Source organism: Polyodon spathula, chromosome 6, assembly GCF_017654505.1.
Source record: "Polyodon spathula isolate WHYD16114869_AA chromosome 6, ASM1765450v1, whole genome shotgun sequence".
NCBI classification, from domain to species: domain Eukaryota; kingdom Metazoa; phylum Chordata; class Actinopteri; order Acipenseriformes; family Polyodontidae; genus Polyodon; species Polyodon spathula.
The window spans coordinates 67,409,486-67,425,909 of NC_054539.1; the positions used below are offsets into that span (position 1 = coordinate 67,409,486).

Here is a 16,424-nt window from a genome sequence, read left to right on the forward strand (position 1 = left end):
TCATTTAAATCTTTTATTTAACATCATGTAATCAAATAAACTACAAAATGATACTGTAGAACTCTACTGGAAGCCATAGTACTAGTACCGTATTTCATGTTAGTTTTCGAAATGACATTTTAAAATTTTTGTCAGTTTTTCACAGTATAGAGGGACCCACACACACACACACCCTGCTTTTTATTGTATATGCATTAAAGTAGAAAGGAAAAGGAAAAGTTTTTTTTTCTTTTTTTTTTTTTTTTTTTTTTTACATCAGATAAGGAATACATTTTAAAATGAAAAGGTAAGGAGTGTGGTTTCACTTCAAGTTGTCTCTACCTGTCCTGCTGCTAAGTGCTGTGTCTGTTAATCACTCATTTTTTGGTCAATGTAAGCCACCTTCACAATAAGGTACTGACCAAAAGATACACCTGGACTGCTGGGGATTTTGATATCACAGTGGTCATGGGTAAGTCTCTGACATTATCATGCACATTAAACTAACGCTCACAATACATGTAGCATGCACAATATGGTATGTAAATTAGCCAAATACTGTGCATGTAAATTAATGTGTGCTCTATAAGTAAACAGGGCAGTAAATTTAGATTCATCATGCATGCATGGTTACTAAATATTCAGTACAAGGGGAGGAATGATAAGAGATTAGTCTACGTGCATGAAGGTTACAGGGACAAAATTGGAAGTATATTGTAAAATCATGATTGTAATTGAATTGTCCATTGTAATATTTGTAACATAGTTAATGTTTCAGGAAACAGCTCGCTCATTTAATGAGGTGGCAATTGGATCAGGGACTTCTATAGCAAACTGATGGTAGACACTAATGGAAAATCTCTCCTATATGTACACCAAAACGTCAAGTTTGGTCTTGGGGGAATGTAGGTCAAAAGTGGTCTGGTAGCTTTTTCACTCACCAATAAAGTTTAAGTGTCTACGTGTCAGTTTGCAGACAGGCTTCATGGCGAGCCGCAAGGGGTTACTTCATGGTTCTGAAACATTCCATACTATATGTAGGCAATAGTGATTGATATATATATATATATATATATATATATATATATATATATATATATATAATATATATATATATATATGTATAGTATATATCTATATATATTTATATATGATATATATATAATATTATGTATGATTATATCACCTTATTCAATACTTGCGTATTCTATTATTTATATATATATATATATATATATATCTTATATAATATATATCTTTATATATATACAAACATATATATATATATGTCGAATATATATATATATATATATATATATATATATATATATATATATATATAATTACCATGAAGAGATTCTGTTGTCAGGAGACTTAACTAATAATGTGCCCGGAAGATAGATTAAAACCATATCTGGGATGTGGCTGGAAGAATACTACTAACCAAACAAATTTTGAGTGCCTTATTCAATTGAGCCAGTAAAACACAGCTATAATGGTATGTATTATTGGAAATAATACTTACTGTGTTAATTCTGCATATACAAGTGGAAAAATGCTGACCAAATTTTGGTTAGCTGGTGTATTTAAATGTTGTTGACGTTGACCCTGATCCGGATATGCAGGCACAGCGTGCTAATAGAGATGAATGAACGAGTTGTATAGTCCTGTTGCAGGAAATGTGGGGTGTGTAGTAACTGCTTTTGCTTATAAGTTCTATATAAGTAACAGCAAAACGGAACATGTATGTAAATGTATTGATATATTGGGTAAAATTCCAGTTGAAATTGGTTTTGTTTGCTCGAGGCCAGGAGATGCTTGGGTTGTGTTTTCGACTTGCATAGCAGAGTGTCCTTGAACAGTCTATTGGGTACATCCCATGTTATCAGATAATAAGCATGGTAACCATTAGAGGAGTCTGGAGGAGGCTGTGTGCTGGTGGCTATAAATATCAAATGTGGCTCTTTTGTAGTTTTCTGTACCATGGAGGGCTACCCAATCCGCTGAATGTAAGAGTATTGTAATGCTATGAAGATTTCTGCTTGAATAAAAACTACTCTGCTAAAACACAATTAAAGTAAGAGACTTTGTGAAGTTCTCTACAAGAAGGTAAAACACCTTGTCACAGAAGGCTATGTGTGGCGTGTAGGGGTGACGTCAGGTTCAGGAAGCAGTGTCAAAACAAGGAATGGTGGGGCAACAGCACTCACTAAATAATAAACAAAATAAAGATTTATACAAAACAAAAACACCAAACAAAAAGGCCACAAGGGCCAAACAAACAAACAGTAACAAGTAGTAGGCTGGTTGCGAAACCAGCACATGTAGCAATTGTTTAGTTCTCTTCACAAACTCACGTCTCTCCACTGACACTCTCCGCCTTATGAGCCGAGAGTGGGTGTTTTATATTTGTGGCTGGAGCCTTAATTACCTATTAATAAATTACCTTATTAAGGCTCCAGCCACATTCCCACAAGGGTTCTAGGAATGGGGTTTTAACCCCATCCCCACCAACTACACATTATAAGACCGGCTTTTTCGCCAGTCTCAAACAGTAAATAATAAAAGACGGACGATGCTCGACTGCCCACACATAAAAACAATAATAATGATTAGGACAGACGGCATAATCCGCCCGCATACAAATCCAATAATAATAATGCAAATGAAAACAATAATTAAACATAAATAGGTACACGCAAGGGGTGGGCACTTTGTCACATACGCTCCCCCTTATGCGCAGAACACATGGCCTCCAGCAGTGAAAGTGCTGCTAGCGAAGGTGGTCTCCTGACCTCCCCCTCTCACAAACAGTGGCTCCCTAGCTGACAACGGAAAGGCTGTCAACTTACTGACTGGCAGCAGAGCCATTAATGGCTTCCGGGGTGGCTCCTCCAGCCCCAGCACATCCCTGGAGGTCAGCAACAAACCAACTTCAGGCGACAGCGAAGCAGACATGGCGACCCCAGACGAAGCAGTTCCAGTGACCCCAGGCGAAGCAGTTCCAGCGATCCCAGATGAAGCAGTTCCAGTGACCCCAGGTGAAGCAGAGCCGACGACCTCAGGCGGACCATCGGGAGGGGAGCCCCTGGCCATGAAGACGGCAGCGGGAGCTTCACTTCTCTCCCTGGTGAAGGAATCAGGAACAGGCATGGTACTGGAGTTGGAGGTGGTCACTTTGGCTGTGGACAGGTTGGTTTCTGCTGTGCTCCTCTCAGCAGCGTATGCAAGGGCTGCTGAAGACCGCCAGCATCCTGTCCTGGTTCTTCTAGCGCTGAAGGAAGATGCAGCTCCTGCTCCTCTCCCTCTGGTGGTATTTGTGGAGGTAGAGGCAGCTCCTGCTGCTCTCCTCGTGATGGAGGCAGAGACAGCTCCTGCTCCTCTCCTCGTGATGGAGGCAGAGACAGCTCTTGCTCCTCTCCCTCTGGTGGTGATTGTGGAGGTAGAGGTGGTGGAGGCAGAGGCAGCTCCTGGAGGTGATTAAAATATATTGGTCGACTTTGTGGTTCAAAATCTATGGTCAATATTCTGTGTTAAGCAATGTTTTGAAGCTAAATCTCATGATGAAACCAACCTCTGAATCTTCTAATCCTATCCTCTAATTCAATGGAAACTATTTCTGAACTGTCATGAACAACCAAGAAGATTGAGACCATGAATGGTCCTGGCATCCATTCTGAAACTTGAGTTACAACAAAATTCACTAAAACTTAACCCTGCATCATCTGTACCCATCTGTGTATGGCATTTTTGTTGTTGTGGGTAGGCTACAGGCTAGACTGTATTTAGATTTTTGAATAATAATAATAGGTTGTAGCAAGAACTTAAAGATGAATGACAAATAGTGATGTTACGAAGGTTATGCTGACCCAATGGAGCATTTGTAAAGCCTATTACAAAATTACAACATGCAACAGTTTAGGTAGCTACTGTAAAATCCAATACTGTGTCTTTAACAAACAATTTTAAATACCACACTGTTACTTGAATGTGTTTTTACATTTTTGTGTCTATTTGAATGTACAGAGATACATTTTCACACTTTAAAAAGTTAAATAAACATACCTTCAGAAAACAACCCACAGATGCTTTATTATTTGAAAACACAACACAGGGATTAGAACAGCCAATGTCCATTACAATATTGAATAGTTGCTGTTTGTTTGAATTTAGCATTCGATAAAAATGCATTATCATATTCAATACAAACATTTGCTGGGAAAATATATTTATGTGAAGTGTTGATTGTACAAACTGGCTGGGTCTCGTTTAAGAAGGTGATAGTTTCAGTCTTATTGATGCAGTATTATATAATTTACTGAGCTATTACAAATCACATAAACAGCATGTTCTAATGCAGGTGGAGGCTAAATATCAATCACTAAATAATTTACTCTTCATAGAATCTTTTTAGACCCATATTATTGTGTTTAAAGTTAAATATGGGACCCAAGATTGAATTGCTCTAATACTTCATTACGATTCACAGCCTCTGGGCTTTACATGTGAAATGCTGCATCTTTGAAGATAAGGGATTATATACAATGTGTGTGTGCTTGTTTGGGGGGGGGGGGGGGTAAAAAAGTCCTACATAAAGTTAATTATAAAAAATAAAATAAGAACGTGGCACGCCTTGGTAAGAAGTATCACTTGAATAACAAACAAATGAAGAATTGTTTTTGTTTCTTTTTACACATATTTGAACCTGAAGCAAGACCGACGAAAAAAAAGAGAGAACCATTTGTACTCTTCACAACCAAGTTGACCTCTTTTTCTGCATGCTGGTAGTTAAGATTGAATACAGCATGATACCAATTTCATTTTGATATAAACAGCCTGTATAGGACCATTTTTTAGGCAAATGGGCAGGTGCTATTTAAAGAATTAAAACGTGTGTCGTTTTTTCTATAATAAATCTTGTCCTATATTGGTGCCTGATACAATGTGTTCTTAATATTGTGTAGTAATGATGTGCTTTTTGCCATCACAGTTTGATGCCCATACATTATGCTGGGCCATTAAAAAGGTGACTGCTTTCGAATCGGTTGTCATGCTTAGTCACAGACTGCTGCTATTGGGATTATGCTGTTATTTTTCTCTGTACAAGATGACATGAGCTTGCAAGTAGTTAGATTTAAAACGGAGACAACAATAAATTTAGCAATATCGATATTTTAATAAGGAAACATGCTCGCACAAGTATTAAATAATTGTTAAACAAATCACAAATATGCACCCCAAACAACAATACAGTACTTTACTGAAGGACCTACTGCAATGGAAGTTTAGTTCCTATTGGCTCAGCACTAAATTTCTTCGATAAGGATTTAGTCTTGTTTGGACTTTAAAGGATGCAAATGAGGAAAGTATTAGGGCAAAACATACAGGCATGCAAAGAAACTACTTTATATTCACGAACAGTACAAGCACAATCAAGAGGAGGAGGCCGATGAATCAGTAATCCATCTCTTTTTTAGTCCAATTTGAATTTATAAAAGAATGGATAAATGGTTTATTAGAAACAGTTACATTACCATGGGAATTCAGTTTCATTAACGTTACTCTGTATATTAAACAAATAACTAGCATCAGTAAACAAGAACAATAAATAGCATAATTCAACGCAGCACATTACTGATGCACAAGCTTCAGAGGAAAAATATTTGATGTTAATAACTTTGCACACTTCACATTTGGCAGTTAAACCGTTATATATATTTATATCTATATATATATATATATAGATATAATACTATATATATATATATCATATATATATATATATTATAATGACATTCTCATGCACACAAGTGTTTCAAACACAAGAAGCGAGTCCATTTATAGGTAGTCCAAGCAAATATTTTGGTGGAAATAGCTGCAAACTGAATGGAACATTTAACTTTTTGTGCAGTCCATAATGCATTGACGTTGGCTCATTTCTGAATGTCACACTGAAGCAGTAATACAATGGATGGATCACTCTTTGCAGCTTCTTTGAACTCATCCAGTGTGATCTGATCGTCGTTGTTCTTATCCATCTTACTGAAAATCCTGTCTACACGCTGCTCAGGCGTCAGGCCATCCTCATTCATTTTCATCATGATGACAGTGCCCACCATTTTGTAAATCGCCTTTTGAAAGAAAAGAGAATGTTTTTGAGATATATTATCCATCAAGGAATTCAATATAATTCTATCTCCCACCCCCAAAACATAAATGGCCAAAAGTCTTATACTCGGATAGGCTTAAGGCTCAAGGCTTTAAACTCAAACTCAGAATAAAGGCCACTCCTAACTGAGGTGGTTCCAGGGTCTTAAACTCTCTGGTTATACTGCAGCCCTTCTGTAGAAAATAATACTCCTTGAATAGAAAGTTTAAGACTTTCTCTGGGCCTCTGTCCTTTGAAACATTATTACCATTTACTCTGGAAGTGAAGCAGTCGTAGTAGAATATAAGGAATGTAACTTACAGCTAAGTTTCAGTTCAGGAAGCAAAACAAGCATTAAAAAAAATAGTTTTTATCAAATGCCTATAGCTATTATAGAGATTACCATAAAAGAGCATTTATATTGTGTTCTGAAGGATTGTGTGTAATTCAAAAAACAACAAATGGGTTTGTAATTAATCAACGTGATTAAAGATATAACTAAATTATAAAATTAGCACAAATAATAGTAATATTCTCAGGCTTGCAGGGTTGAAGAAAAACAAGTAATCAAGCAATTGCTCACGGTTAAGTAGCTTAATTAAATTAATCTAAAAAGTACCACATGGGTACAGTGCTTATGTAACCCAAAATAACGGATATTAGTTGTTTCTTTAAAATGATGAGGCTTATATCAACAGAGTATAGCTCAACAATGGACTTTAATAGAACCACATTTCTGCATTGTTATAATGAATATTATTATTTTTTTTAATAAGGTGTTGATAAAATTAGCACAATTTGATAAAAGCACAGGATAACAATGTTCCTTTACTAAAACCAACCTATACAATTCAAACAGCAGAAAGAGTACTATATGTGTCCTAGAACTAAGAATGATAGGTCTAGGTAACCCACACTTAAATCTGAAACGAAGGAAGTCACCATGGCAATAGCTGTTCAGCGCCACAGTTTCTATTGTACTGTCATTTTCAGAAAATATTAATATATTCGGTATGCAGAATACTCGATTGAAAGTATTCTATACAGTAGTGCGCAAGGTTAGTATACAAGAGGAGTGCATTATACTGTTGCAAGGGATGTAGCCCAAGACAGCTCAGTCATGCATGGCAACATGAGGGGTGTGTTATACACAACGTACAAGTTATATTTAAACTATATGGTTTACAGTTCTCATAGACGTTTAGCATGCTATTCAAATTCTAACTACTGTTGGCTTATTCAATAGCCTGCTTTCTCACTATGCATCTCAGTCCTCGCGTTCTCCAAAAACACGGTTAATTCTGCAGCCCAATAATTAGAGGCTTTGACGGCATTCTCAGTTTTCTGTTTCCATGTTTTCTCATACTGTCTGACTTTCCTACAGCCTTTGTTTTATTTTACATTGCAGAATGGGCTGTAACTGTAATGCTTTTAACTACTTTTCAATACAATTTTACTCAGTCTTTGAAATACAATTAGACACCATTAGGCCACCCTTAATCTCATTGCTTTTCCAATGGGAAATCCTGTCAACAGTAAAGCACTTCCACAACCCTTTAAACCAACACCAATGGCTTTTTTCCATGGCATCAGGAAGATTGATCTCCTCAATGCAGTGGCTTGTAACATCAGTCCAATCCATATTTGTATGAGTCTCAAATTACCTCAATAATCTCTAGCATTTCCACTCTTGTAATTTTTCCATCTCCATCCAGATCGTACATGTTAAAAGCCCAGTTCAGCTTCTGCTCAAAGCTCCCCCGTGATGTGATAGACAGTGCACAGATAAACTCTCTGAAGTCAATGGTCCCGTCTGCATTCTTATCAAAGGTTCTGAAGGCATGCTGGGCAAACTTAGAGGCGTCACCATATGGGAAAAACTGCAAGAAAAGAAACAAACAAAAAAAAGGATGAGAGTAGAAGACATATCTTTATGTGGACAGAGAACAAGTTTGTCTAACAATGTTAAATATAAAAAAATAGCACCTTATAATGTTCTATACATTTTCAGTGCACTACAACGGTTCAGGCTTTACCACACTTCTATGTGTGTGATTTACTATGCTGCCCAGTACAGCAGATAAAAACAGCTATAATATCCATGTCATTTACACAAGGGGCCCCAGTGTTAAGAGCAAAATATATGAATGCTATGAATAAAATGCACATTCATCAGCTTCAGCATCATATATAAATCTTAGATGGTTACTTAATTATTAAAACATACAAATTTGTAAACATAAAAAAAAAAAAAAAAAAAAAAACTTTCAGATGGGTTTCTTATGAAGAATCACATAGTAGCTGAAACACAATTGTTTACAACAGAAAACCACTATTGAAATGTGTATGATTTTAATTTTTCATATCCTATTCCTTTAGTATCCTTAACAGTCTATTTTGTTATCTCTATTTTAATCACACAGCTTGCGTCAGAGCCTTAAAATAATCTATGGCTGCAGTGTAATACAACACTATATAATTAAACATCAACAACAAAAGAAGATTGCTTTATATAAGAACATATAACGACTGAAGTTTAGGACCTACAGAATTTAGGACCTTTAGAACTACTGTACTTCTCAGCATTGTATCAAACACCATGTATCTGTTTAGGTTCATATTGTCATGGTTTTGATGTTTTATATTATTATTTCACCCTCAACATTTGCCTGCAAATCTAAATTGAATTAGGAAGTAGAGTGGAATGAGTTATCCAACAAACGATTGGACAAGATTTAATTTCAGATGAAGAGAGCTGAAACAAAAGATAACATCTCGTAATCTGTTGCCACTGACTGTTATCATTAATTAACGTACACATTAATATGCTAAATTAATTGACAACGGAACATTTTCATTAATATTTTAATTCATTTTATAATAAAGTATTTTTTTTCCTCAACAAGGCCCTACACTATTGAGCTCCAGGGAATTAATTGAAGAGACGTTTTCAAGCTGAATAATATTTAGTTTCAATATTGGGCCAGTTTCCTTGCGGGGCTATTTACACGTGTAGTGGCGATGCGCGTGCACGTTTGGGAGAATTACTCGTGTGAATCTGGTTTGTGGCCGAAAAAAAACTGGCCAAACAGAAGGATAAATCTCATTTACTCGTGTAAATGATGAAAAACACAGGAAAACCACGCCCCTTTTTTGTCCTTATGTGACACAGCTCTAAATTTTGCAAGAGAACAGCTCAGTTGTTACTGTGGGTTCCAAGACAGCAGAACGTGGCCGTATATATATATTCCAACAAGTTGTTGATGCCCTCTCAGAACTGACCAAATAAAGTTGTAAATGAACGTTTGAAAAACATCTGAAAAACAATTTGGGCAAGAGCAGTAAAACACATTACTAACCAACCAGGTACTATGTATTTAGAAATCGCAGCTTAGATTCTCTCGTGTACCAGTTCTCCGTGTGCGCATGGAAACAACATTTTCACGAGCCATCTGTGATAACAACAAGAGAACATTACGCTTAGCTAATCTACCTATCAACACCCCTAAATAAACACAGTCAACGGAAACTGAGACATTTTTCACGAGCAAATGTCTTGAGCTAAAAAAAAACAAAAAACACATGGAAACTACACCATTGATTCAGAAAGGCAAATGTCAAGATCAGAGTGGCTGAATGGAAAATATTTGTATTTAAAATAGAGAATTATCAGTACTAAAACTTCAAAGTTATTACTAGAATAGTATTCAATCATGCATATTAATTATTATTTCTATAATTTATTTTTTCTAAACTTGTGAGTGTATTTTAAAGTTTGCACTTCTCCAGGAAAGCATAGGCACTCAGAAAGTATTGTAATGCATGAAATAACCTTTTAAAAACATACTTTCAAATAACACAACCTTTACAGTGTGTGTGTGTATATATATATATATATATATATATATATATATATATATATATATATATATATATATATATATATTTGAAATGTCATTGAAATCAAAACCACCCTAATTAAAGGGAAAGTATTTTTATTTGTATTAAAATAAATTACATAAAAGTCTCCCCTGTAGCTTTGTATTAGGGTCCTTTCACATTGATATATACTGGCAACAGCTACAAATATGTCAGTCAGCCTGTAGATCTCTGAGGGGCAACATGCTGAAGCCTTTGGAAATACTGGTGTTCTCAACAGGAAGGAACTCTGTCAAAGTGGATGATGAGAGCCTTATTCTGCCAGTCTGTTGGCCATTTAACACCTGTTCAAGCAGTACAGACCATGAAATAAATAGTTGAACTGATAAGGATTGTTGGATCTTGATTGCACTAATAAAAATGCAATAGATTTTCATGCATTTACTTTACAGTAATATGCGTTGTTGCAGCATATGCTTTGCAGGTACGTTGTGCATTATACAGTACATTAATTATAAATGTTAAAAGTGAGGTGCTTGGGGTTAAAACAAATGTGGTACTGTTTATTGGATGATATTCTCAATATATACTGATAGAATAAAGCTGTGTACCAAAAAGCACCAGGTCTCCCTCATTCTGAAATACAGGGCTGCAGTGTGGCTGGGGGTCAAGGTCAAAACAGTAAAATCTTAAATTTGGCCTAGCTCTGGAAATAAGAAGTATGTGTCTAAACGTCTATGAGATATGAGGTGTTGTGAGTGTCAACAAAGCAGTTTGATTCCTATTTCAATGACAGCAACGCACAACCATACCCAACCAATTTACAAACGGGAATGAAGTTATTAAAATGACAACATTCTTAAACAAGATCAGTCAGTGGCAGTGGATTCACTAAAATGTGTGAATGCAACACGTATATATCTCTGGGAGCTGGCATAGACAGTAACAACATGGAGGATGCTAACTTCCATTCTGAGGGTTACCCCTGGCTTCCACTCACTGATGCTGTATTTTACCTCAGACATTTTGTCTGTGTTTAGTCTAATAACTTTTGTGCTCCGCATTTGTAACATCACTAGACACTATTGACTATGTGGTGAGGTAGCCTGCTTTAGCCCAGTTGTTAATGCAGGGTCAGAGACTTAGACACAGAAAGCTACACAGTTAAATGTGCTAATGTGCTCTTTGTTAAACTAAATAAACAAAAATAACACGGTAGAAACTCTGCCAAAAACTAATTCAACAAAACAAAATGGCATAAGGGCCAAAACAAAAGGTTCTACAACTAAATAAACAAAAATAACACGGTAGAAACTCTGCCAAAAAGCTACAGTATATGATCTGTATCATTGTTTTGTCTAAATTATTATTAATTGAACTTTTTTTTTTTTTTTTTTTTTGGTCAGTAACTTGTAAATGAAACCCAATCAAAAGAATAAAAAATAATTGATGCACACAATAACTGGCAAAGGGCCTTACGTGCTGTAAAAGGGAAATCAAACATTTTGTGCTCAGCACTGTGTAAACATCCAAGATGTTACAGTACTGAAACATTGTTAATTTCAGCCTTGCTAAGTGTTTTCATGAACTCGACCTAATCAGAATCTAAGAATTTGAATTATTCAAACCGTCTTAACTACAGATGGATGAGGAATGGGAATGCTTGTGGTGTCACAAGACAGCAATAGAGTATTTGCTGGTAATTGGGTATACTGCTATCACAACTACGCTGCCATGACAAACTGATGAGTTAACAGTTAAATGAGATCAGACAAAATGTCCTTCTTTAAATAGACAGGTGTAAATACAGTGCATCAGCTTTCTACCAATACTTTATTATGAATTTTAATTCACAAATTAAGGGCTATTCACACTATAGCATTTGTTCTCTGTTTTTTTATGCCTGACGTGTCACTGCTTTTTTTCAGACTTGCGCGTCAAATATCACAGGCAAGATGGGGGAGCATCTGAGCAGTGCAGAATAGGAAATTGAATTCCAGGTAAGCACTATGTTTCATATGTTAAAATAAACACACTGCTTTGACTACAGCTTTTCATTAAATGTCCGCGTGTAGCTTCTAGAAAGTGCATGCCATGAGATCCCCGTTATTAAATATATTCCATGCACACTTGAGATACCCATACTATAGCAGTATGATTTAGAATACAACTTGTTGCCAACAACATTGTTTGAGATTATTTGTTGCCAACAACATTACATTTAGACAGTGTGTGGATCTAATATATTACATACAGTATAAACATGAGTAGAAAGGATTATATTGACCTGGTAAATAGAGACGGCTATAAAAATTGATTTGACCGAATTGGACCCAAGTGTATAACATGTTTAATTATATTGCTACTGTATATTATGTTAAGAGGTTTGTACAGCTATGCAAAGATACTGTATAGTATGCAGCAGTACTGCAGAAAATAATCAACCAGCAGAAGAATAAGCCAAAGGCTTTACAGTCTTTAGAACCTTGCATGAGTTGAGAAAGCAGTTTACAATCAATGTGAGGCAGCTATGTACAGATGAGAGATTACTTGAGTTTCAGAAGAAAAGTTATAAAACAAACATCCTTTAACCACTAACACTGTCTCCTAAATAAAAAATAATGAAAAATAATAATACCGTTTCATTACTTAATTCACGGGGCATGAGCTGGGAGGTGTAAGGATAGGGCAGAGGAAGCAGAAAGGAGCAGTTAGTAGGACAGGGTGCCAGCTAGAAAGGACCAGACTTAGGATAGATAGTGGGTGAGGCCCTGACTCTAGTAGCAGACCGGCGGAGCCAGACGTGGAAACTAGGATAGAAAGGTGGCCGTGACGGTGTTTGAGCGTTTGCTACAAAACAAATACTAGACAGCAAAGGTGCAAGTGATCAGAGCTGAAATAGAAAATAGGTACTAATTAACAGGAAATTGGAAGCCCCCTGCTGCACACCCCCTGAACTATGCAGGGTAACAATTAACATCACACACAGCACACTTACATCAACCCAACAGCAACTGCAACTATTGTCACTATTAAACTGATTTCAGTATGAGACTACAAAATAAAACATAGACTTTATTTAAAGCTGTCGAGGATTAACAATAAAACCAGGAGCTCAGTTCAGGCAATCGTAATGCAGATGACACAATAAACTAATCATAGTGGTCTACATGCATAAAGCACAGCCAAGGGCCCTCCAGTCACTATCCAAATCACCTTTCTTTAAGTGGAGCATAACAGCCTTCATAATCAGCTGTCAAGCTGTCATTCTTTCCTGCTGTGCACACATTTTCTACAACCTCCACCTCAATGGAAGTCATTTAACAATGTCACAGTTGTAATAACTGTTATACATTTTCTCTTTTTTGGTCTAGACTCTAGAGGCTTTGCTGTTGTTTCTTTAAACTGGCAATAATAACTGCCCTAAAACATGTTTTTACAGAATGCAGCAACTAGCCCCAACACTCATTCTCCACTAAAATGTTATACAGCAAATCAGCTATTTTTGGACCAGTTTTACTTGATTATTCAAGAACACAATGCTTCAAAACACACTGCCTTGAAGCAACAGAACAGCAACAACAATAATGTTGGCACAGCGCCTTTTTATAACCTTAGCTCCGCTCCATTATGCAAATAGAGTACCGGAGCTTATACATATCCCATTGGTCCTCAGCCGCACACTAGGACCAATGGGCACAGACAAACAACTGCCAATATGGACAGACAAACAACAACCAATCACAGAGTAGACACAAAAGGCACCACATATGATAGGACTACACAGACAGAGGCAAACACATCAGCATTTGGAAATACAAAGGAGGAAGAGAATTACAATGCACCAACCCAGTGGAAATATAGCACAATACACAAACACATGGATTGCTACAGTATTATTATTATTATTATTATTATTATTATTATTATTATTATTATTATTATTATTATTATCTTACCCACCGTCTCTCAATATCTCACCACCAATATCTCCACTGGCAAAGTGATTGGCAATATCACAATTTGCACAAATGAAACTGCCATCTGTACTACCAGGGTATCAAATGACAGGATCTAACACAAATATTTTTGCATATAAGATTGCTTGAATATTAACAGAATTACAACCTTTCCTGCATATACAGGTAGCGATCCATGCGTTTGTGTATTGTGCTATATTTCCACTGGGTTTGTGCACTGTAATTCCCTTCCCGCTTTGTATTTCCGGCCGCTGATGTGTTTGCCTCTGTCTGTGTAGTCCTATCCTGTGTGGCGCCTTTTGTGTCTCCTGTGATTGGTTGTTGTTTGTCTGTCCTTATTGGCTGCTGCTCATTCACAGCAGAGGACAACATTGGGATTTGGATCCATTAATGGCAAATTTCTTGATATACATATTGTTTTTTTTATTCAATGTTAGTTCAGCATGCACAGTACATCCAAAATGGACTTCCAGGTTAATAATGACCTGATTTTGTGCATTAAAAGATTTCATGGTTTTAAAAAGTTTTTGTTTCAAATACTGTATCTTTAGGTTAGGTTAAAACTGATTAATAAAATCCATTTAGATTTGTTTCTGTTTAAATCTAAAAATACATTTGACCAATTGTGAGTCTGTATATGCATCAAGTCTCATGATTTGATTGGTCCCTCTTTCCCTTCGGATTTCTCTGCCATATTGATGATGAGCTAGTAGTATGAGCACCACTGTATGTTCTATTAAGATCTGTGATGAAAATTGCTACTTGCAGCTGCTGTTTGGCTGTCTCAGGTTTCCGATGAAAAGCGGCGATGTCGCAGCCCTGTGAAAGTTTAATGAAACCCATCTTTTATTTGCGAGCTGCTTACGATTGCAAATGGCTTTTCTGAAACGGGGCTCTGGGATTGTCATTTCTCCTTAAACACACTCGAACTAATCAGACAGAATGCCACCCTGATTCTGTTGGGTTAATTGAAAACTTTCTTCGACAGAAAGATAGAATTGAAACAGACTTTGCATCATCTATCATGCTGTCTATCCCAGCTATTGCATTTCATGAAACCATATTTATTTGCATACAGGTACTTGACAGATCTGTACACAATCAGCCACATTAAGGACCTGGTTCATACATTACTGAATATCCCCTGTACTCACTAAACAGGACTACATTATGTAAGCAGGTAGAACAACAGCAATCATGTTCATAGCATCTTTATTTTATGAAATCAGTAAATAACAGTGGTCTAGCACTTAGAATAATCAAAATCTTTTTGCATTGTATGTGCTTTTACAAATCATTTTACATCATTTTGGAGGGGGATATATCTGAAGAAACTCACATTGCTTTACACAGCAAGTATGTGACAGAGAAAACGTAAACCAAAGTCCAATGAAAACCCCTTTTTATTTATGCTGTATAAAAGGGTGATGGAAATTTTGGAAGTTTTGAAATTGATTAAATTGTGCTCTAATGCAAATTCAATATTCTGTTATTAACTATGGAGTAGCTACACCCAATATTGTGGACTATGTTGGTGTGCAATGTATTTATTCATAGCCAATAGATCTAGCAAACTCACAAATGGAAAGAAATCAATTCAGATGGAGAGATGGGTAATAGAGATGCCTCAGGACTCTTTAGATACAGTTTGTTTGACAATTTGGTGCTAAATGTTCCAGTAAGTTTTCCTGGTTGTTTTTTGCAACATGAAAGTAAACATGCTTCAGTTCACCTGAAAATGAACTGCACCAGCAAAATGAACCTGAAACAGACAAACAGTTAGTACATACCACTTGAGACCCACGTAGCTCTCTCAGCAGCCAGTATTTCCTTATATAATGTGGTAACTCTGTTCCTAATGCAGTTGTTTTAGTTTACAGTTATAAATTAAGCTAAAAGGTTACAGCTTCACTGCTGCCTTTAAGCATTAAGTACACATGCTTTTTTAGCTCTAACAGAAAAAGCACTTTTAATTTTCTCTAGATACCATTTTGTCTTAAATGTGACTTTTCCCCCCTATGATTATTGTTCGCTTGTGCTGCTCTTTTCATTTCATTTTTATTGTGTAATTTATTTACAGTCCAGCTTTATTTATTTTTTTTATCAACAAATTTCCTTGCTTTTTTAAATATACTGTAAGCATGAAAATCAAGAAATAATTGCAGGTTGCTGTTTTCCATATTTTACCAGCAGAGGGCGCTGTAAATCAACACAGGGTGATTCTTGTCTGCAGCAGTGGCTTTCCTGCAGCACTTCATTGACTCAGCATGTCAGTGTCTGGCTGATCGGAATGATTTCCACAGGACTACACATTTTTGCTGATCTAGGCAGGATCTTTAACATAACATAAATATATCTAAATCAAAATAAACGCACATAACAAATACTGAATTCAAGGATTGGTATGTATCGTGAAAATAAGTAAAGAATATATTTTG

At 36.2% G+C, this 16,424-nt stretch overlaps 1 protein-coding gene across 1 annotated transcript in view; it reads right to left on the bottom strand.

The window, feature by feature from the left end:
- Positions 1-5,770: 5,770 nt before the first annotated feature.
- The window catches only part of LOC121317510 (visinin-like protein 1), a 34,464-nt gene continuing 23,810 nt past the window's right edge, over positions 5,771-16,424 (bottom strand). Inside the window, exons 3-4 of the mRNA XM_041253517.1 lie at positions 7,792-8,007; positions 5,771-6,110 (exon numbers count right to left, since the gene is read on the bottom strand). Coding sequence (XP_041109451.1) covers positions 5,913-6,110; positions 7,792-8,007 — 414 coding nt within the window. The 3' untranslated portion in view covers positions 5,771-5,912. The remainder of the gene's footprint in view (positions 6,111-7,791; positions 8,008-16,424) is intronic.